The sequence below is a fragment of the Diadema antillarum genome, unplaced genomic scaffold (genome assembly GCF_040938485.1).
Source record: "Diadema antillarum isolate AM-2024a unplaced genomic scaffold, OU_Dant_1.0 seq00000300_RagTag, whole genome shotgun sequence".
Lineage (NCBI taxonomy): Eukaryota > Metazoa > Echinodermata > Echinoidea > Diadematoida > Diadematidae > Diadema > Diadema antillarum.
This window is the reverse complement of record NW_027271323.1, coordinates 1,549,978-1,574,379: the sequence shown is the minus strand read 5'-3', so window position 1 is coordinate 1,574,379 and position 24,402 is coordinate 1,549,978. Positions and strand designations below refer to the sequence as shown.

Sequence of the window (24,402 nt, the reverse complement as noted above, 5' to 3'; positions counted from 1 at the left end):
CCCTGGGGCGCTCATCACACAGGGGGCTTCGTGTTTGGGCTGGTCGCAGTTCTATTGTAGCGCCCATAGGGTCTACGTACTATTGGTGGCCTAAACACAACGTTAAAAATAAAAACCATCTAACAGCATGTGCCCTACATTTTATCACAGCATAGTGGGGCATGATAAGGCCTAGAACTGTGCCTTTCTACGTAGAAATTGATAAATTAAACCTTACAAGACTGTGTAGGAAGGGGTGAACTGACACTAACTTGTTACTGTTACTCAGTGTTAGACGACAGTTAGGCCTACGCTACAGTAGCCTGTTTAATGCCCATAGCTTTACCTTTCAGTCAAGACACCAACATCGTAAATCATCAGGTAGAATGGGCGCTTTATAAGAGTCCCTGTATTATTACACTTGTACTTGCAGTTTCACCGAAATAGAGCCCCCACAATACTAGTATAACGTTAGCCTACATGTGACTTGTTACAATGTTTGGATAGACACATAGCCATGAACAGCTAACGTTAGCACTGCCGCTTCAGGGATACAGCGCTGTATACAGCGGCAAGGCTTAAAAGAAACCTGTACTGACATTTTCTACTTGTCTGATAATTCTAATCTACATTTTTTGATGCCTACAACGGGAAAGAGAGGATTCTGAAACCCAGGATAAGCCTGTAATGATTTTTTGAAAAAAATGGAAACGAGCAAGCCAAGGAACGATCCACACAATTTGGCATACGTCACAGGTGCCAACCTCCGAATTTAGCAAAACGACCTAGAAAGGTTCTACACCATGTCAGTTTACTGATGAAATCTCACACGAAGTACTGCAAAAACTGTTATTTAGTAAAATTGCAATATGGAGCTGAAATAAACATGTTAAACAATATTTATTAATTTTTAAAAGGAATCTCTTCAAAAGCTTTTTATTTAGACCAAATTTGTGGGGAATATTCCAGATATGCAAAATGAAATTGGCATCATTGTCCGAACGTGCTGCCCATAGAAAACTATGTGTAAAAAAAAGTAACGTTGCACTAACTATGCATTGATGATGAGCGATAATGGTTCGACATCACAGTTCAAACTATCTAACGAAGATGAGGACTGAGTGATTCTTAAAATCTAAATAAAAAAAAATAGTCAACAGCAATCACGGTTTACGCCTAGTTAGAAGAAAACGGCACTCACTACATATAGACTCTAGACTAGAACTAGGACTAGGACTAGTGAGCAGTCAAGGACCGAGAAGATTCTACTCTCGCCGCTCCGTCGACAGCTGTACGTGCACAGCGCTAATAATAGGCACAGCGTGAACGCCTCGTATGCAATTTGTATGCAATACATACCCCGAATGGCCCTGCTGCCAGAACTTGAAGAAAGTCCAGACGAAAGTCCAGACTCCAAGGTCTAGCGTTGCCGCTAGAGGCCCTTGTGCTGCAGGCCCTGTTGTTTCTGTGCTGAATTTTGCAGGTAAGGTATCTGCTTTATGGATTTTCAATGTTTTTGTGGTCGAGATAAATCTCATGGTGGTCGTATTAACACCAAGGACTAACTTAGATCTAGTTTTAGTAGGACCCATACCTCGGAAGAGTGGCCCGACCACGTAGATACAAACAGTGCCACCGCTTCGCGATCCAAACGCTGGTGTAGGCATAGAAGTACTAGAGTACTTCCGTATCCATGTAGATATCTCAAAATTCACCCAACCAAATTGCACCAAAATCACAAAAAGTATTTTATGACTCATGTCCACTTGCTCAAGCTAATTGGAACCAAATCGCAAGTTGAGAAGCGTAAGTGAAGTTGTCGACTTTCCTGTCGTCGCTAAAAACAATCTGCTCTGTACGACTAAACAAGAGTGATCGCGGCGTAGTAGCCCTACTTGCCTGCGCACGCACAGACTGAAGTTAGCCATCTAATATCATGAGACAAATCTTTCAAGTAATCGGGAGCAAGAAATCAATTTATAAATTATTTGAGCTAAGTTGAATGAAAAATAAAGTTCGTAAATCACATAAATCGCTAAAATCATGACATTTTTAAATCTAGTTCCCGCGTAAATTCCCCGTTCGCACAGCACTAGTCGGCTAACTTCAGTTCTAGATTGTGCATATCGCGTTTACCAAGATCTCTCGCGAAGTGTGAGGTTTTTTTTAGTGACAACTTGAAATTCGGCGTCAATATTGATACTTCTCGATTACCGATTTCAATCAAATATAATACGGTATTTTGAAATATGCTTAGAAGTATATCCTGTAATTTTGGTGCGATTTGGTTCAGCGAAATTTGAGACAGCTGCATGGATAGGACAGTACACAAGTGCCGCCTCCTAGCTAAATTGGGCCTAAGCGTCGTCTGCTACTCGGCACGATTTAACGCACGCGTATGCGAGGGCTTGTAATCAGTGAAACATTTGGCACCTGTGACATCACGACATCCGGGTTCGTCAGCTCATTAGCATAATTCTCGCCAAAAAATTTCCATTTTCAACATGAAATTACGGACTAAATCGTTATGAAATTCTGATTCTGTTTGCACCGCTGGGTCTTTTAGAATTAAAAGAACAACATATAAAGAAATAAAAAACCGGTACAATGCCCTTTTAAAAGGGCATTGTACCGGTTTTTTATTTTTTTATATGTTGTTCTTTTAATTCTAAAAGACCCAGCGGTGCAAACAGAATCAAAATTTCATAACGATTTAGTCCGTAATTTCATGTTGAAAATGGAAATTTTTTGGCGAGAATTATGCTAATGAGCTGACGAGCCCGGATGTCGTGATGTCACAGGTGCCAAATGTTTCACTGATTACAAGCCCTCGCATACGCGTGCGTTAAATCGTGCCGAGTAGCAGACGACGCTTAGGCCCAATTTAGCTAGCAGGCGGCACTTGTGTACTGTCCTATCCATGCAGCTGTCTCAAATTTCGCTGAACCAAATCGCACCAAAATTACAGGATATACTTCTAAGCATATTTCAAAATACCGTATTATATTTGAACGAAATCGGTAATCGAGAAGTATCAATATTGACGCCGAATTTCAAGTTGTCACTAAAAAAAAACTCGCACTTCGCGAGAGATCTTGGTAAACGCGATATGCACAATCTAGAACTGAAGTTAGCCGACTAGTGCTGTGCGAACGGGGAATTTACGCGGGAACTAAATTTAAAAATGTCATGATTTTAGCGATTTGTGTGATTTACGAACTTTATTTTTCATTCAACTTAGCTCAAATAATTTATAAATTGATTTCTTGCTCCCGATTACTTGAAAGATTTGTCTCATGATATTAGATGGCTAACTTCAGTCTGTGCGTGCGCAGGCAAGTAGAGCTACTACGCCGCGATCACTCTTGTTTAGTCGTACAGAGCAGATTGTTTTTAGCGACGACAGGAAAGTCGACAACTTCACTTACGCTTCTCAGCTTGCGATTTGGTTCCAATTAGCGTGAGCAAGTGGACATGAGTCATAAAATACTTCTTGTGATTTTGGTGCAATTTGGTCGGGTGAATTTTGAGATATCTACATGGATACGGAAGTACTCTAGCACTATGCCTACACCAGCGCTTGGATCGCGACGCATGGCACTGTTTGTATCTACGTGGTCGGGCCACTCTTCCGAGGTATGGGTCCTACTAAAACTAGATCTAAGTTAGTCCTTGGTGTTAATACGACCACCATGAGATTTATCTCGACCACAAAAACATTGAAAATCCATAAAGCAGATACCTTACCTGCAAAATTCAGCACAGAAACAACAGGGCCTGCAGCACAAGGGCCTCTAGCGGCAACGCTAGACCTTGGAGTCTGGACTTTCGTCTGGACTTTCTTCAAGTTCTGGCAGCAGGGCCATTCGGGTATGTACTAGTATCGCATACGAGACGTTTACGCTGTGCCTATTACTAGTATTTAGCGCTGTGCACGTACAGCTAGCTGTCGACGGAGCGGCGAGTAGAGTCTTCTCGGTCCTTGACTGCTCACTAGTCCTAGTCCTAGTTCTAGTCTAGAGTCTATATGTACTGAGTGCCGTTTTCTTCTAACTAGGCGTAAACCGTGATTGCTGTTGACTATTTTTTGGATTTAGATTTTAAGAATCACTCAGTCCTCATCTTCGTTAGATAGTTTGAACTGTGATGTCGAACCATTATCGCTCATCATCAATGCATAGTTAGTGCAACGTTACTTTTTTTTACACATAGTTTTCTATGGGCAGCACGTTCGGACAATGATGCCAATTTCATTTTGCATATCTGGAATATTCCCCACAAATTTGGTCTAAATAAAAAGCTTTTGAAGAGATTCCTTTTAAAAATTAATAAATATTGTTTAACATGTTTATTTCAGCTCCATATTGCAATTTTACTAAATAACGGTTTTTGCAGTACTTCGTGTGAGATTTCATCAGTAAATTGACATGTGTAGAACCTTTCTAGTTCGTTTTGCTAAATTCGGAGGTTGGCACCTGTGACGTATGCCAAATTGTGTGGATCGTTCCTTGGCTTGCTCGTTTTCATTTTTTTCAAAAAATCATTACAGGCTTATCCTGGGTTTTAGAATCCTCTCTTTCCAGTTGTAGGCATCAAAAATGTAGATTAGAATTATCAGACAAGTAGAAAATGTCAGTACAGGTTTCTTTTAAGGGCGGACTCACACTGTGCGATTTTTACTGCGATGCGCTGCGCTGCGACAATGTGCGATATCGCAGCCTGTTGCACTCTGTCGCAGGTGCTGCGATGTATACCGCACACTGTGCGATTTGTGGCCTACGATTTACACCGTGCGCATGCGTACATCGTACATTACGGCACCTGTTCTTCATCATAAAGAACGGTCACCATGAATGAAGTCACTCGTTACTGCTTTTTTTTTTTTTTTTTTTTGGCGACGTTGGTTTGAAAAGTACATGTATGTTTAAGCTTGCTTTTTTATATTTTAAAGTAACTACAGAAATTACTAGAAATGAATCGAATAACACTGTATATTCTAAGAAATAAAGTTAATAATGATAGAAAAAAGAAATGCCATATTTTGGTATTAATTTGGATCACTGCCTGGTTCAAAGCCCCCCCTTTTTTTGGGGGGGGGGGTTACGTGGTTGTAGGATTCTTGATCATTGGAAATAGTTATTTACAGCATATTACGCATATTTATGTAATTATTACAATGGGTAGAAATCACAGTAAGGGTGAAAAAGTACTGCTTGGTGGAGGTCTGTATTCTCTGAGTGCTTTTCTAAGGCTTTGATAGTGGAATTCTAGCATTGTGGTTTCTCAAACACATAAAATATTGTGCTGACATATTTTTCTGGTTGGCCCTTGAAAAATTCACTCTTGTTTTGTGTACGGTATGTAATTACCATCCAGATGTAAGGGAATCACACTTATTTACAATATATATTGATTCACAAATAAAAACGTGACAAGAATAAAGATAATGATATATTCAAGTCATTAAATTAGATCTAAAATATAGACACATTAATCACAATTAAAGTCAATTCAATAGTTTATTTATTTCCATCATCAAAAAAGAAAAAGATAAGATGGTACAAAGCGGTTCAAGTTGTCGATTTGTCTTTCTATATCATGACTACAGCTGTATGCTTCAATTAGTTCAATACAATTGTACTGTCAAAAAATGCAACAAAAAAAATGCAAACTAGTAGGAAAAGCAATATCATAATTGTGCTGTACAATTCATATATACATACTGCAGTATGGATGTCATAGTTCTTAAAAGTATCACACAAAGTGACAAAAAACATCAACTTCCATTTCTTTTCTACATAAACAATGAATAAATTCAGTCAACTTGAACATCTACAATAAGTTCAGCTCAACGAGTTACCATTACAATTTGCATGAGACAACTACCTATGCCACTACAATTTCCCAAATAATGTTGCTAAAATAAACAAACAAACCTCAGAGAGGAAATTGCTGCAATCTAACATACTCTAAAAGCAATGTTTACAGTTAGAGTTTGTGTACAAAGGTACATAAACACTTACTGTGAACATACAGTGTATTTTGAAAAATGCCAAATTGAAATGATCATACCAGCATATCCGAAGGGGTGCTTTGAGATGCACTAAATGTGCTACTGGTCCTAATCCAGATTAATCAGACACTGCATACACTGCAAAATACTGTGGCAAAGCAGTCATTTGAATTGAAATTCCAACTGTGTGTGAACCTTGTCAATTGTATACCTTAAAAATGTAATATCATTACAGGAGATCTCATCTTCAACATTGTCCATTTTCTGTCCATCCCAGATTATGTTGGTGCCTACCTTAGGCATTCTTTACAAGAAGAAGATGTGCTGGTTAAAATGTGCGGAAGAAAAAGAAATAAAAGGTTCAAGGCTAGAGTACATGTAATTTTGGTTACACATATTACTTTCCAGAATTGACTTATAAGCAAGAAATATACAATTGTGTTACCAATAAATCAGGAAGATACAAATGAATGAACATTGAATTGCTTTGACTGAGATGGGTAAGTGGCAAATTGTAGCCTACAATGTAGCAAATACAACTATAACAATTTGCTGACTCAAACTCTCAGATGTTGAGTCCAGTAATAAATGTTATCCATCGATACAGATAGAGGTATGATAAAAAACAAGCAAACAAACAAACATAATTTTGTGCAGAGAGGGGAGATCAGCAGTTAAAATATGTAAGATTAAAATACCATGCAGCACTTATACGGTAGCATATACTAGCATACGACTGCATAGGAAAAAAATAGCTATCTCAGAACGCTGACTGCTGCATTCACATTGCTCTTAATTCAGAATTGCACAGTAACATGATTTCTTGTTTGCAGCTATAGTACAACTTATTGCAATGATACATGTGCCATTCTCCATTTTTCTAGCTCAAACATTTCTGGCAATACATGTATCATTGTCAGACTCACATTTCAATACGCTTAGACAAGGGCGATGAAAACACACTGTGCAATTCCATCATTGTGCCATGATTATTAAAAGCCTTGTTGATGTAGACTGGCATTATTAGGGTGATTAATAAGTTTACAAAACTAAGTTGTTCAATGGTCAAGTTAAACTAATATTAGACAACTTCCAATAAGCTCTCACTTCCAAAAAGGCCTAAGGTGTTTTTACTCTGTGCAGTCCTGTGAGTGACGAAGAAATATGATGTCATGTCACTACCACTTTTGCAACAGTGCAAGTCATATACAACTTCAAGGTAAAACATCTCTTGAACTTCTGAAGTTTTCCATCGATTCAAAAGAAGTTTTGCTTACATGTTCAGCTCACTGCAAAGTGTGTTGCCATGGTAACAGCACAAATTGCCCTCAAAGTTATGTAACGGCTTTAAGAACAGCTTTCTTCCCCAGTTTTTGAGCCATTAAAACAATGTTTGGCCCACATGTTGAGTTTAATGTAAAGTTGCACAAAACATACATTTCTAAACAGTAGTGGAAAGAGTGTTGCTATTGTTTCTGAACATTGTAATGGCCCTCACAAATCAAACAAAAGCTTGTAAAATTTTTCCCTCTCCAGTTTTCCAGTGATACAAACAAAACATGGTACATTTGTTGTACATGATTTAAAGTTGCAGGATACATTTTAAAGAGAAAGGGAAAGTGCATTGTCGGAGTAACAGTGCATAATCGCCTTAAAATCATGACAAAACCTTGCACATTGAAATCCTTCAGCTGTTTGATGGTATTTCAGAAAAGAAAATGACTCATGGTGATTGCACGTAAATTTGAGTTTTTCGAGAGTAGCTGTGTTTGTAGTTATTGGGAAAACAGAAATCAAACCACTGTAAGTTAACATCAAATGCATGTAAAGTTCATGGAAACTTGCACTGGTCCAAAACAAATGAAAGAAACAAGTCAATATGTCAGTTTCTTCAAGTTCCACCTTCACGACTGCCTGCTGTAGTAGCTACCACTTTCCTGCTTTGAAAAGTCACATTTTGTTTCCAGTAAGTCCCAGAGAGACAGCAATGTCATCCCACACCGATCTTGCAGTTACAGGTGTAAGTGTTGAGGTGAACTACATGACAAGGGCTAAACAAACACAAAAAAGAGAGCAAAAGGGAGAAAACAGGGGAAATATTAATTGTTACAAAAATGCATAAGGTTCCCTGTGAAGCAAATGTTTGCAGTTTAGGATGCCTCCAACTTTCCGCCCATTGCTTACAGTGTTTACAGCACTTGAACTACACACATTAGCAACTGACAACCACAGTTGAGTTATCGAGTTGAGTTTTTATGAAGTTCCTCGACCATGGAATTGACTGTGGAATTTTATTTTCTTGAAAAAGTAAAAGAACAATGTGGCATGTTTTTATTTTATACTTAGAGAACTTACGCCTGAATAATCCTTTCGACAGTGATCATAGATCTGAACGCTCTGACAAAAAGAAGTATCCCTGGATGATAATTCTTTGAATAAAGTCTACTCAACAATGTTCTTTGAAGTATGTAAATCAAATTTGGGATTTTCAGGTACACCCCAAATACATAAATATGTTGCACTTGTCTGTAGAGAGAGAGGAAAAAAAAAAAAAACAAGCATGTTTTTGTTTTTCTTTCTCTCTCTATTTTAGAGGTAAAGCAAACATTTTCCATTAGTGCATCAGCAGGGTACCTACTGCTGATAAAATTTTGGTTTCCTTTGCTTCTTGACTCCTCCTTACCTTCTTAGGTTTTGCTTTGACAGGTCCTGCTTCTCCTTCTGCTGCTCCTTATGTGTAGCATTTCAGCCTTTGACGCCTTGCCGGTAGAGTCTTTATCATCTTGTAATTCCTAGTAAATAGGAGAAAAAGAAAAAGAAAAAAACACACAAGCATGATTACATATTGTATTGAATTAGAATGATGAAGAGGGATGCATTCCCCCTATGTCTTACAATGGATTCATTCTTTCAAAGAAATTATGTTTTCATTTATTTCTAGAAATTGCTTACAATGACTGTATTTGAAGTTCTATGAATAAACTATTCATCACTTTTAGGGTAGCATGAATGAAATTTTTATTTTCTTCAATATACTGTAGAAGACAATTAAATTACACTTTTTGAAATAATATCTTTCTTGCTCTCAACTAAATGGTTTTTTTTAATTGTCAAGCCACCATAAAAAGAAAAAGAAACTGATGTATTCACACATGCAGTCACATAAACATTATGGAAAGTATGAAAAAGTGTTTATTTTATCTTCTAACATATATACTGTACCTCAGTCTCCAAAATTGGTTAGGTATCCTCTTGGCATGTTTGTCCTCAGAAATTGCAGGTAAGAGAGGGATTCATGTACTTCTGCAGGACAACCAGTTGCCAGCTGCTCCTTTTCTGCTCTTCCTTTTCAACATTGAGACAAGCCTCCAGTATGAATTCCTTAGAGATTTCATTTTTATTCAGACCTGTTTAGGGTGACACAAAGGGACAACTATTTTCAGGCATTTATGATAATTACAGTAGACTCTAAATTTACCATTTGGGTAAAAAGGACAACATTTGGGAATGAATCTAGAGTTAACAAACACATATAGTGATAAACAAATTTATTCAACTATTCACCATTGTTGATCATTGGACAGGCCTGTACATAAGTGCTTCATAAATTCATATATCATAATCATAATTATTTCAGTCATTTACTAAGGTCTAAGGGCTCGAAAGCTTAACTAAATTACACTATGCATTACATATAGTGTACGTTTAGTACAAGTATGTCAATATACATACGTGTAACACATGACGCACACAGCATTGTTTCCTACAGTCTGCAAATTTGGATAATTCATGATTGCCCTTGAATGATGTTTTACATTCTGAAATCAAACTGCAAGTACAGTTTGTACACCCTACAGATTGGGGCAGGGTCTTTGATGATTTCAGACTGAGAGTTCATTTTGATATACTTTGTTATGAAATTAAAGGGCAATTAAAGTTAACAGAGAGTATGACATGTACACCGGTACTGTACTGTATACTATATACAAGCAGCCTTACCAAGTGCTGTGCACAGCACGTTTGTGACTTGCAGCAACGACAAGGCTGTGTTTATTATCGACACAGATTAACAAATGACGCACAGATTGGGGAAACTAAAAATTTATCGGGGACCCTATCCCTAAACCTAACCCTAATCCTAATCCTAACCATAACCATCAAACCCTAACCCTAACCCTAACCCCAACCCTAACCCTAACCATAACCCTAACCATAACCAAAAACCCTAACCCAACGTTTTTCCCATAGGTTTAACACGCGCCATGCCCCAATCTGTGCCGTCTTTAAAAAAAACGCCTGCCGGATAATCAAATACTTTGTAGCACTAGTCTGCAGACCTGAGCATGAACATGTTACAGCCTCATACAGTAACAACTTTCAATTTGGAGTGCATGATCGATCATCACATAAAAACTCGGACAAACATGGATAAAATGTTAATCACCTAGTAACCTACATGTAGAGAGGGTCACTTCAATGCATTGCATTTGTTTTGTGTGTGTGTGTGTTTCTAGACTACAATTTCTGTACAAATCTCCCACAACAACTGATCAATCTAAGTTACCTCAGCTCCACTTAGGTCTTTGTTAAAAATCTAGAGGGCTATACTCCTGGCTTAGTTAGGTAATTTCCATGAGACTAGACACTACGTCTACTCTAAAAAAAAAAAGTTTGGGAACATTTTGTTTATTTGTTGTCTAGGATCTGGATTCATACTGCTTGTAACTATAGCAATGGATCTCAATTACAGTGTAGGTCTAACTCCAACGGTTAGAGTTCTAATTCCTCTAACGTTTAATACAAAATAGGTCTAAGCCTACGGTTCTAGCGTTAGACCACAGCCAAGGGCAGGAAAGGCTAGCATAGCTACTGACAATCTAGATCCAGTAGGTGCCTAGGCCTAAGTAATAATCGACACTGTATTTCTGTAGCCATCACTAGCTTAACCAGAGTAGGCCTACCGTATGATTTTGAAATCCATGAGCACAATTTGGCAAAAAAAAAAAAAAAAAAAAATGTAGACCCATCTAACGTTAGTACCCTTACGTTAGATCACCTTAAGGGACTAACATTACTATCGTTTAATGTTGTAGAACGGGTCTAAAACTAAGAAGAAGCCTGCTGACTGCGAGTAGTGCTAACGTTAGTGCATGCTACATGTACGACTGCTAGTGCTAGACTGATTAGCTGTTTAGATCTAGTGCTTAGGGTCTAGACAGACTAGTTTAGTTAATCTATATAAGACTTTAATAAGAAAATGTAGATTTCTAGAGATCTTATCACTAATGATATCACTTGATTATCAGTTACATCTTGATGGGCTAGACTTTCAATTATCAATATCCTTTCCTATCAACGTGTAAAAAATATCTGGATCTGTTTCTGTTTCTGTTACGGTTCCGTCGGTATAGAGGTCTACTCAGAATTAACTGTATTCCACCAACGTTTTGTAACTGTGTGTTAGTATGGTCGTGTGTGCAGGGCAGGAAGAATGTTTCACATTTGATTGAAGCCTCTAGACTAGACTAGATCTCTAACTGTTGGTTACTCTTTTTCAACGTTATGTCGTTACACAGAAACCACGTCTAACGTTAGGCCCTAGGCCTAACGTTATGTGTTTAGTGTTACTGTTAGTGCACGTCCACGTCAGTCGATCCAGTAGCAGTGCAATACTAAGCCATTATGGTCTAGACTTAGATCTAGGGCCTGTCCAGACCAGGGGCCTAGCCCTAGTAGTTTATACAATGTGTATGTCGATTTAATTTATAAAATTCGACTGGAACACATACATTGTACATACAATGTAGATCTATCTAGGGCAGACTAGTTCTAGGCCCACACACGTATTTAGGCCTAGCTAGATATATGGGTCTAGTTTATAGCATACTCAGTGACAGTAGGGCCTAGGCTTAGTATAATTTAAACATTAGATCTAACACTTAACAAGTTAGTCCAAGGCTATGCATACAGCACCGGTCCGGCGGTACGCAAACAAAATTTTAACCAACCCAAAGACTGTTTAATCTGCCCTCGTTCAAACTCTATACATGGGACTACGTATGGACGAAACGGCTGCAATGGACGCGAGAAGCCCATATTCATGGTAGAATTACTCACGATTGCACTCTAAGTCGTTGTAAAACTCCCTTCCAATCTCATCTTCGTCATCATGTTGAGATAGCTCAGTAAGCAATTGTGGAATAAAGGAAGCATATCCAGCCAAATCTTGATTAGTACTTCTTCTACCACCTTGCTTCACTGAAAGTTTTCGTTCATCGTCGCAAGCGATTGTCGCAGAATTTTGAACATGTTCAAAGTTCTGCGATGGGGCTGCGATCCCTGCGATATCCCCAAATCGCCGGTTGTCGTATCGCAGACATCCTCACACTGTGCGATTTCTCGTCGTGCGACATCGCAAAGGGTAAATCGCAGTAAAAATCGCACAGTGTGAGTCCGCCCTAACTGCGACCAGCCCCAACACGCAGTGTTGGGGCTGCGCATTGTAGCAGACATGATCATGACAGGCGAAGTATAGCGCCTAAAAATCAATATGAAATCGCAAAAATTCTGCAATATGAAGACTTACAGGTGAAGATGTAATGTTGAAGACTGACTGCGTTCAACTTTTGGTTCTGGCAATAGTCCCTTTCTGCTCGGTTTGATGAGTTAAATGCGACTCGGTCGAGAGGAACTCGGGAGAACTACATCTTATACAGTCAATGGATTTGAGATTTGTGCGCATGCGCTGGCCGTCAAGTCGTGTAGCTTTGTGGCAAGGCCTTATCATACTGTTGGCAAACCCTCTCGCTGTATATTGCGTTGCTTTCTGGGTGGGTGCGCGCGCGCAGGCCTTGTCAGAAGGCTAAACGCATTGCGACTCCGCCAGCACATGAATATTTACGTGCGCAGTGTACTGCATACTGATTTCGAAAATGGTGAATGGGATGGGGAGCTAGGACTACGGACCCGTATATGGCCGTGAAAAAAACGTTTTTTCAAGATCATTGGACCAGTGTGAACAAGAACAAGGTGAACGAAGGGTATTAATTAGATAATAATCTTATGTATACTATAAAAGTACGTTTTTTCCTCGTGATATTCGAAACTTACGGAGGTGCGAAAATCTGTGACAGACTGTGTATGTTTTTCAAGCTTACCGATATAGCACTCTATTGACTCAGGACGCTCCCACAGTGTGTAACTGTATACGGAGCGTCCCGGGGTTAGGCAAGGCTCAAACTCGCCAAAAATGTAGGGCGGTTAGTGCACATCTTAACATCTTTTATCTTTGGTTACTGAGTCCCAGAGTTATCAAACACATTCTTAAGCATTCATACAGTAATATGCTCACCTTTAAGCAACTTGGTCAAGCTTCCGTCAGATCATGCCCTCAAAAAACTCCGGCCTGCATGACTTCAGCCTTCAAGACCAACTCCACTGTTCGAGTCAATAGCGTTTGTTTGCAAATGGTCGATGGTACTATAGTACATGTACAATGTACATATTGTGCACTGAATGTGTGTGTATGACTACGCTGTCTAGCATCGCATGAAGCAAAGTGACGGCCAGCGCCAATTCCGGTTTTAGGCGGTTCAAGATAGCGTCATCTGATTGGTTGTAAGTTTAAGTCCTTGTTAGATTTAGATTGCGAACAGCTTCGACACTCAACTTTTAATCGAAGCCACCTAAAATAAGTCTTAAAGACTTAAAATATTTTAAGTCGTAAGAAAGATTTAAAATTTAAGTCCTAGAAATTAAGAGAGTAGTAAAGTAGTTGTTGTTGTTGATGTTGTTGTAGTAGTACTAAAGAATCATATATGTCACAATGTATGTCTCTCAAAGCGAGTTTGTTTATTCGCTTACCCGTCTCCGTTTAAATCTGAAGACGCCAGCATGTGTCTGAAATATTTGCCCATCTGGCTGCCTTCGAACACCGCCAACTCGTTGAGGGCAGCGTCCATGATGATGACCTGCCAGAAACAGAGGAGAAACAGAGTTATAGCAAAAAAACAACAACAACAACAACAACAACAACAACAAAAACAGCAAATATCTAATGAAGATGGAGAAGGAGAGAGAGAGAGGGGGGGAAGACAGGAAAAAAATACACATTCACACTGGTGTCTGATTATCAAACAATGCCCCGCTGGAAAAATCACAGTGTCCCACAGTGTGAGAAACACAGTGTGAACACAGTCATTGTGAACACAGTGTGAAATCTCTTCGCACTGTTAAAATTCGAGCATTTTAACAGTATGAAAACGTTGTGAGTCATCAATTCAGAATGTCACACGGAACATCAGTAAAGTATGTGAACACTCTGTGAAAACCAAACCACAGTGTGAAATCATCAATTCAGTCTATTAAATTCGAGTACTTTCACATAGTCGACTATTATGACCACACTGTGAACACACTGTGGGATATTGTGTTCTTTCCAGTAGGGTGAACTTCTCAATTAGTCATAATTCATTATCCATAAAGTTTCTGTTGATTGATATTAGAGCTCGTATGTCGGCTTACGTTCGGCATAGGGAATCGCTCTTACCACTCATATTTTGCATCATCTGTCACAATCAAAAGCGACAGGTAGTGTTCGAAGTCATTACCTGTCACGAAAGCGGTGTAAATGTCGTGAAATGCAAATACAGTAGATACTACAATACTGTCAAGCCCCACAGTTTCTCACACATAATCATGGCATGAAAACTGATATCTCAGGTAATGATATAAGTGTCCATTTCCAAACACCCGAAAGTTTACATAGGGCGATGTTTACAAGTCTTCGGTGCTTGTGTTACCTAAGGTGATATGCTTATCGGGAATGGGAGGATCAGGTGTTAACAGAGATAGCATTGTCTAGCAATACGGTAAACATCTTACAAAATACCGCAATATCAAAGCATTCTATGCAGTCTACAGTAGGCCTACTGCTGTAGCTGCTGTCAACGTTCTTATGAACGTATTCCTGCAGTTATGCCATCATATCAGTGATTTCACCATCTATGATAACTCTCGCTCGATAAAGCAGTTCCCGGATGTGTTGTGTGCAAGGTCTCCGTTAAATATTCATATTCAGTGGCAGAAATGAACGAGATCATCGCAAACTAGGCAGACATAGTAATTTTTGTTTGTTTTTTTCTCAAAGTTTTGATAGGAAGAGGCTGTCATACTTTGACGAGATCGGAGTGAGTTGGTGAGTTTCTTCCACAACTACTGTATTCTATATTATATTCTTTCTCAATAAACCATAACTGTAAACGGTTCATTCTACGCGTACAAGCGATTTTGTTATAACTATTGTTCACGTTTTGTATATTCAACAATACTTAACTTTGATTATACTAATTGTCATTTTTATTTGGGTTGTTTCAATCCCTATCTCACAATTTAGAACTATTTTAAGCACTAAAGCTGGGTTTTTGTTTTATCAGCAAATGGTTAATAATGCCTTTGATGACTATAAATGTATGGCCTATAATACAATGCATATATTAGTAATTGCTATGTTGAATTGAATTGAAATGAATCAAATTAGACTGGATTTATTTCTCAAATTTCACGACAAAACCAAATACGATACAATGTGTAACTAAACAGACGCATTTTCAAAATCATCAATTTACAATTCTAAACGCAGACGTGCAGCAACAAAGGTGATTGCAATTATGTCATAGAGCAATTAGACAATACAAAGCTATTGTATATCTTTAAGTACATGACGGAACGAAGGCTTAAGCACATTACGAATAAAAGTATGAAATATGACGGAACCAGCTCAAAGCAATGTTTGTTATTACTAGAAAATTCCTAAGGTTGAATGTGTTTCGTATAATACATAACAGAACACAAAATTAGACATGAAAATAACCGTATACTCAGTTTTTGCTTATACAATGTGTATCAATACTAAATAACAAACATTCGTGTCGTGCATGCTTTCTCATAATAGTAGGCCTGCAAATCTGCATGCACAGTAAAAATGTTGTATTCTAACTCTTCTCCGAAAATTTGTACCCACAGTAGTCACCATGCGAACATTTCCGTCTTTGCCTCTGCTTGCTGCGATCATCACGACAGCAAGCAGCGCCATCACCGATCCAAACTTTGCCGACGGACGAACCGTGATCGTACACCTCTTCGAATGGAAATGGACCGACATCGCCGAAGAGTGTGAACGGTAGGGTCACTCAGGAAACAGATTTGTATCGTTTATGTGGTCTTGATTTTATTCGACGGAAGATAGCATGTCTTTGAATAATCACCGTCAATCAACGCAGTGGTAGTTCTCAAAATGCGACAGAAACAAACCAAATGAGGTCATCTCGCGAACTTGCCACCCACGAGCCATACAGCCCATGAGCTCGACATCGGAAAAAAAAAGGTCCATGAGTTATACAGCCAACGAGTTCGACAATAGCAAAATAGACAAACAAGCCCCACGAGTACGACACTGGCCAAAAAAAAAGAAGGCCAGCTAGCTCAACACTAGGCAAAAAAAGCCCAAGAGACTGATGGTGCGTAGGCCTACATTAAGCCCCGTGATGTAATGAGTGTCGAACTCCTCGACGTCCTTGTTTACCTAGTGTCTGAATCATGGGCCTTTTTTGAGAGGGGGCAGTGTCGGACTCGTGGGACTTGTTTGCCTAGTGTCGGACTCATGGGCCTATACCATTAATTTTGTCTACTATCGAACTCGTGAGCTGTATGACTCGTGGGTGTCGAACTCATGACGCGCACCCAACCAAACCTTCAAAGGAATGAAAATCAAAACTGGCCGAAAGAAATCTGCAAAATACCATGCTCGCATATTTCAATCTTATTATCTATATTCATACTTTCATCATAGCTCATCCTACGAATAATATTCATTATACAGTATTCATGATCGACGTATGCGACTGAGTTAGAAGAACTGCATTTGGTGCACAGATGATAATAACGCTAAGTTGAGCTCAGAGTGAATTATTTTGTTGCAATCGATTACCTTTTGACACATGCAGGTAACAAACACACACTGAAGCTTTTGACCGTTTCTGTTTTCTGTTACAGATATACGGCGCTGTATAACAACTGATTATCATCATCATCATCATCATCATCATCATCATTGATTAATCAAAAACCGTAATATAAAAGGAAGACAGATTCGGCAAAGGCATATAGTGTCTGTGAAGTCGAAGTCCCTAGTTAGAGGCTTGAGTTCACGTTCACATAATCACATTTTAGCAATGTCCTTGACTTTCGAGTCCTTGACTTTCGATGTCATCTCTTTCTTCTTGGTCTTCCTTTAATTGTTTCCATTTCTCACTCTTCCACTCGAGCTTTCCTTCGCGTCTTCTTCATTGGTTTCAATATTTCCATCATTATTTTGCTATACATAATATATTTCAGTACAAGTGTATATCACTAACAAATCCCAGTTACTACTGTAGGACTAGGAGAATGAGGAAATGGGGGACGAGTTACAATGATTTAAATTTTTCTGACGTCACCCAGGTTTTTGGGCCCCTATAAATTCGCGGGTGTGCAGGTCTCACCCCCGAGCGAGCACGAGTACTTTCCGGACAACGAATACAGCTTGTACCCGTATCCCTGGTGGCAGCGATATCAGCCTCTGGGCTATGCGCTCAACAGCCGCAGCGGCACGGAGGCTGAGTTCGAAGACATGGTGACCCGATGCAACGCGGTGGACGTGCGAATCTACGTCGATGCCGTTATCAATCACATGGCGGCAGGTAAGGCTCGAGTCACGGGTGGATTTGTCAGTGAATTAATCATTCGATAGTTTGATAGTCAATCAATGCAAGAATGACAAGGTAAGTTTAAGATGTAATCGATAGACTAAATGTCAAAAAAAACCACCAAGTTCATAATTTTTCCTGTTGCATAGTTTGTCCATTGTTAGGATTATAGCTGCGATCATAACTTTCTTGTAATGTAACTTTCTTGTAACGTGATTTGTGTGTGTTTCATAGATCTCTCTCTTTCTCTCTCTCTCTCTCTCTCTCTCTCTCTCTTTCATCAAATGATCGGATACAAGAATATGAAACTTTCAATTGACTTAAATACGTAGGGTAAAATAAAGCAAACACTGATAGATTTTTCATCAAAATCAGCTGTACGAAGGTGTGATATTGCGAAGTTTCGGTATTGTTAAAAAGTCGCGTCATTTGCAATTACATAATCATGCAAAGTATACAGGGTGATGTAAGAATATCTTTAAGTTCCATTGTTTTGCAGGAAATCAGTAGAAATGTTTCAAATCTTCCTATTCAAGAGATTGTATTATTGTAATAACTTCAAAATCATCAAGTGATATATTAAAAAGTTATTAATGATCAATATCGATCATTAATTATTTGTTTTCATTTCATGGGAGCGTAGTGAAGTGATATCATTATCGCCTTTTCAAATGTTGCAAGTGAGGTTGTCATTAATATTACTCATAGACAAACCTGTGAAACTATGAAATGTCAAATTTCTGCAATTGTTGCGATTTTGATGCACGTTTGATTCTACACTATTCGAAAAAATGAAAATGGAAAAGCATTGTACCTCTGACGGTTCTGGGCAATTACGCCCTGGACAATAACCCCAGACCCTTCCCCTGACCTTGACCCTAACCCTTTAAACTCTGATCCTAACCAAAACTCTTACCGCAACCATAATCTTTACTCTAACCATATCACTAACCAGTATTTATCCGGGGGTAATTGTCCTGGGAATATATTGCCCTAATATGGATCATGACAGCAAAATATTCATTAGGTCTTTTGGCACACAATAATTATTGGTGCTTTATACAGGTAGCTATGATTTCCCACGGGTTCCATACACCGAGATGGACTTCAACGTCCCCCGGGGCCTCTGCCCTTCGCCAGACGGCGGCATCTGGGACGTCAACAACACGGACCAGATGCGCTACTGCAACCTGCTGGCGTTGAGCGACATCTATTACGGCCCGGGCAACGACTACTACGGCAGGGACAAGGTCCGCTTGATATTGATTGTACCGTAACCCTCTCGGTGCTATTGCGTTGCAATACAGTTGTACCATTGACATCTCATGCAGTTTTCATGCCAATGACAATCTCAAAGCTGAAGAAACAGAAATATCAATAGGCGAAAAATTGTGTGCACTTTTGCAGAATGTCAGCTAACAGTCTTGATGCAGGGGTTTGGATTCGTCCGGACGGAGAAAAAGATGGCGTTGCGTGTTGAAAAACAATAGAAGGAACACAAGAAGTTATCAAACTATCGAATTACAGCGCTTCTCGAGGTTTGGAATAAATACTGCAAAACCATAATATTGATCGTCTTTTTGTTTTCAATGCCAATTACTGTATAAAATTGGAAGGAGAAGAAAATGCGTATCCTCAACTGACTGACAATTTCCTGACTGATTAATTCTATGTTAATTTTCATTCATTCTTTCTCGCTCTGCTTTCAAAGTAAAGACACTCCTTTTAAACAAATATCATTCCTGTTCCGTAGAAGTAAATAATTATTCTCTGTCACTCGTAAAAACTGTTCTTGTCATTTTTATGTGAGACGGCAGGTCGCATTTACGTAGTAGCAACGTTGAATTTGAGGAAAATCTTCATAGTTGAACTTGTTTGTTTTGTTTGGTGGGTTTTTTTGGGGGGTGGTTTTTTGGTTGGTTGGTTGGTTGGTGGATTGGTTGGTTAGTTTTTGTTTGTTTGTTTGTTTGTTTGTTTGTTTGTTTGTTTTTTCCTTGTTTACCTCATCTTAACCCGTTCCATAGGGGAACCTGGTGGCCTGTGTATTAAGTCTATGGGGATTTCAGAATTCAGTATGGAATGGTTTAACGCATTCTCTGATTTTAATCTATGCACCTGTCTCTTTAAAAGGTGTTGGAGTACATGAACAAGATGGTGGACATGGGCGTGGCTGGTTTCCGCATCGATGCTGCCAAACACATGGTGCCGTCAGACCTCGTCGATCTTTTTGACCGGTAAGTCACTAAATTGTTGACATTCACACCATGAATGCCTCTTTATCAGTAAAACCAGCCGGAATAAGGAAAGAGAATTCTTTGTTATTCCTGTTTAAATGAGAGAATAAACATCCCCTTTATAATTTTTGCTAAACATAGATTATGAGAAGTGATAGTTTTCTTGTCTAATTGATTTCAGTTGCCACGTTGGTCTACATCAATTCACGTTTATGGAAATCCAGCTATTTTGATAAAATACCGCTAATTCAGAAAGATATTTCAAATATGGTGATGTATAGATAGTCACACCTAAGTCCCCTTGTTGTCTCTTCTTTTCGTCAGCCTGCACGACTGTCCATTTGGTGGTCGTCCTTACATCTACCAGGAGGTCATTGACCGCTTCAGCAATGAAGCCATCACCCCGAGTGAGTATTTTGACACGGGAGACGTTACGGAGTTCAAATTCTGCGATCAGGTAGCACTAATCGGGCGAGGCTCACAACCCGTCGACGGTTTCTCTGATCTGGGTCATGCGGCGAGGTGGAATATGATGTCAACCGAGAACGCACTCGTCTTCGTCGAAAACCACGACAACCAGCGTAACCACGGCGGAGGTGGAGAGATACTCACTTACAAAGAGCCGACTGAGTACAAGAAAGCTGTTGCGTTCACGCTCGCCTGGGATTTTGGGACCACTCGAATCTTTAGCGGATACGCCTTCAACCACAGCGACGAAGGTCCACCTTCCGATGCTGGAGGTCACACCCAGTCCCCGACTTACGACGACCAGGGATTGTGCGGCGGCGGATGGGTGTGCGAACATCGATGGCCGCAGATCCGTAACATGGCCTGTTTCCGTAACCAGGCCGGCGGAGAGCCGGTCACAAAATGGTGGAGCAACGGGAATAATTTCATCGCCTTCTCTAGGGGCGGTTCCACTTTCTTCGCTCTCAACAACGAACCGTCTACTCAAAGCCATCGACTGCAAACAGGCCTTCCCGCGGGCACGTACTGCGATCTCATCACCGGTGACCCTACGGACACAGGCTGCTCGGGGTCATCGCTGACAGTCGACGATGACGGCATGGCTGACATCGTGTTGGAGAGCGGAGAAGATTCAATGCTTGCCCTGAGCCTGGGAGCGACCTCTGGACGCGGCCAGGTCGATGGATGTGTTGTGTTAAGCAGCGCCTCCCGAGTGACGCCATCTCTCTCTTGGTTGTCATGTTTGCTTCCCATGTTTATTTTGCATTGCGACAAATTTAAAATTCTCTTTTAAATATATTCACAAGACAATATTAGTACCTAATTGCAATTTTGACGGAGATTGTTTCTTTTCTATCATGGGAAGAAAATTTCACGATAATATTTATGTATACTGTAAACATCTGTGAGTTATCATGGATATTTAGGAATTTATGGCACCTTAAAATGCTAATCTACGGTAGGATCATAGAGAAGAGCACCTTTGAACGCTATTAATTAGCTCTATATGTCAGTTCCTGGCTACAGTAGACCTTATCGAGATTGCTATTTGCATTTGCTGCAATCTAAGTAAATTACCTGTTTTTATAGAAGGATACAGAGTTTATGTGTGTCTTGCTCACTTCGCGTTGATACGTTATGCATCTGAACTAGTACGAAATAAACTTGGACATCTCTTGATAAACAATACTGAATAACAATTTTTGTTACTATAGATGGAGAGAGAAAGAGATGTACACTTTAACCAATGAAAATGAGAGAGAGGACCTGCATGTTTGAGCGAATGTTTCCACAAATTGCGGATGATATGAGTCGTAAGTTGCGATCTCCCTATAGACCTCACTTGATCAATCTTGAAGCTTTACTTTATGGCATCTCCTGTCAGATACACTTAACAAAAACGAACAATTTTTAATATCCATCAATCAGCACTTGTTGTCGACTTCACATCGTTAATTAGACTGTTGCTAAATAAATTGATTTTTATCTACTCTGGTTCAGTACTAAAGTTTTGTTGTTTTGTTTTGTTTTTTACATAAGTGTATGATATACCGGTAAGTGAGAAGAAACATGCTTTTTCATCGCTAAAACAGCTTAATCTTTCACATTTTGGTAACAAAGTCGACAATAGCGCTATATTGGGGTGAGTCTTGATATTCTATCAATAAATATCGCAAAACACCGCTGAATAAAAAATCATAGTCAACAATGATTTATTCTCGCTTAGGCTTTTCGTTCCCCTGACGGTCGCGTTATCATTTGATTAAACAGAAAATATATTTAATTCAGACTAAGGCCCCGTTTATTTGGGGTCATCCCAAGAAAACGGCACCTACGAGTCATACAGCCCACGAGTTCGACGTTATAGGTAAAAAGATGATTTTTGGTAATATCATGGAAAGCGATATGATTTCGAAAAGAATTTGACAAAATTATTATAAAAATTAATAGTTATACACAAAATGGAGAGTTTGTTTGCAAAAACCGATAAGTCCATTTATGAAGATTTTGAAGTACGGTCTCTGTCATAAAGTACAAAATGATACCTTTGAAATGATATATTGGTCACTAAAGGTACATTTTTTAAGTTATGGTCAAAAGAGGCACAAATTTTCTTACTATTTTCTTTGTTTTTCTGGACGTTTAATCGCAAATATCTCCATTTGGCAAATATGGACTTACACGTTGTATCGGTTTTTGCGAACAAACTCTTCAAATGTCAGTGCAGTATTCCTGAAAACAAAAAAAAAAACAAAAAAGCAAGGCTTTACCATTTCAGATGATTTCGAGTAGCAAAGAATTCCTGTGAACAGTAGGGAGCTTAGGAATTATTAAAAAGTTACAGCATGATTGAGCTCAAGACTGATTGAGACACACAAGTATAGGTGAGAAACTCGCCAGTGACGGAATAGCAACATTATCAGATCACAGATCACATGTCATATCACGATCAGAAATAAAATGAAATAAAAGCTTCAGCTGAGATGAAAAGAAGTCATTTCAAGGTGTTATCTTTCTTGGAAAGCGTGAATTTGATTGTATCTCACGGTATTACAATAAATCATGTAACACTAATAATCAATGGTTATTCAAGACCATTGCATTTCAATTTGGAACGATAAATTCCATTTAAATATTAGAATGCCTATAATGGATCTGTGCAAAAAAAAAAAAGTAATGTTTCATCATGTCAATAATCATAAGGTCTATATTTTAAATCGGATAGATGTTATTTATGTACCTTGGTATGATTTCTTTCCAATGAACGATGGAAATGAATAGTCGTTGTGAGCTGCTGGTGGCATTTTGATGACCTGAATCCGACGTGCAAGTCTGAACAGTAATAAAGAGAGAGCTAGAGCGCCATCTTTAGACAGGTTTGTTATCGAGTGCTGTTACCCCAAGCGCCCCCCCCCCCCCCCCAGTGTTATTGTGGATGAGTTATAAAAAAAAAAAATCATATGTTTATGTAGCGTTTTAACTTGAAGCATAGTTATGCGTTGTATTGATTACAATTTCATATCATAACAATAGATATTTGAAACTCAAACGATTGTATTTATATACTCCATTCTGTTCTAATATTTTGCGTTGCGAGTTCTTCCCAAAATTTCACCGCTTGGAAATTTTTGTAGGCCTGCCATCGCACTCAGTCTGGTGATCATTCATCACAGTAAACGCCTATAGGTCGGATTACAGAGCCCAGCCCAGCTGCGGATCCAGAGGGGGTGCAACCGGCGCACGCCCCCCCCCCCTTATTTTTCGTTAAAAAACAAAAGAAATAACCAAAAAAAAAAGGAAATGAAACCCGGAAGTAGCACCAGAAATTTTAGTTACGGCCCCCTTTACATATTCCTGGATCCGTCCCTGCAGAGCTGTATACAACCAAAATAACTTTCTTCGTTTTCTCTTAAAGGGGATGGCTAGTAACCGATCATTGGGAATCAGTGGGAATGCTGACGGATGATTGTTCCAATCCTTATCATCCTAATTAATCTTTATTAATGTGCAGATTAATGGCCCGTCACTGACCAGTGCCCTGTTTCGTAAAGCTGTTCGTAAAGTTACGAACAACTTACGAGCGACTGGTGATCAGTTCTGATGTGCTATACTTATCAGAATTTCCATAATTCAGCAGAAGAACCAATCACCAGTCGCTCGTAAGTCGTTCGTAACTTTACGAACAGCTTTATGAAACACCCCCAGGTACGCTAACCTGGAAAAATTAAACTGCACATTACTTGAATATGAGACCATTCTGAAGCAAATAATTTTCACACAACAATAGATATATAATGTACTCTTAGATGAATTCCACAAGGATTGGAAAAATCATCATCCAGCATTCCTATAAATACTGATTCTCACTGATCAGTTACTAGCCATCCCCTTTAATCACTGCAGCAGTGTTCTTGGCACAACAACCCAAAAAACCACCAGATACTTCATATTATTGGCACACATT

The 24,402-nt window shown here is 39.2% G+C and overlaps 1 protein-coding gene and 1 long non-coding RNA gene across 2 annotated transcripts; one reads left to right on the top strand and one right to left on the bottom strand.

Moving 5' to 3' along the window:
* Nucleotides 1-6,796: 6,796 nt before the first annotated feature.
* LOC139730258 (uncharacterized) lies at nucleotides 6,797-12,264 on the bottom strand. Its single transcript, XR_011710913.1, has 4 exons — nucleotides 12,110-12,264; nucleotides 9,215-9,399; nucleotides 8,676-8,784; nucleotides 6,797-8,043 (listed from the first exon to the last, which is right to left on the bottom strand). It is a non-coding gene; the product is annotated as an uncharacterized lncRNA (long non-coding RNA).
* Nucleotides 12,265-16,023: 3,759 nt separating this feature from the next.
* LOC139730275 (alpha-amylase A-like) lies at nucleotides 16,024-21,231 on the top strand. The gene is made up of 5 exons (XM_071641154.1): nucleotides 16,024-16,172; nucleotides 17,492-17,730; nucleotides 18,802-18,986; nucleotides 19,867-19,970; nucleotides 20,295-21,231. Exons 1-5 carry the CDS (start codon nucleotides 16,024-16,026, stop codon nucleotides 21,229-21,231), a joined length of 1,614 nt encoding a protein of 537 aa, XP_071497255.1.
* Nucleotides 21,232-24,402: the final 3,171 nt, after the last annotated feature.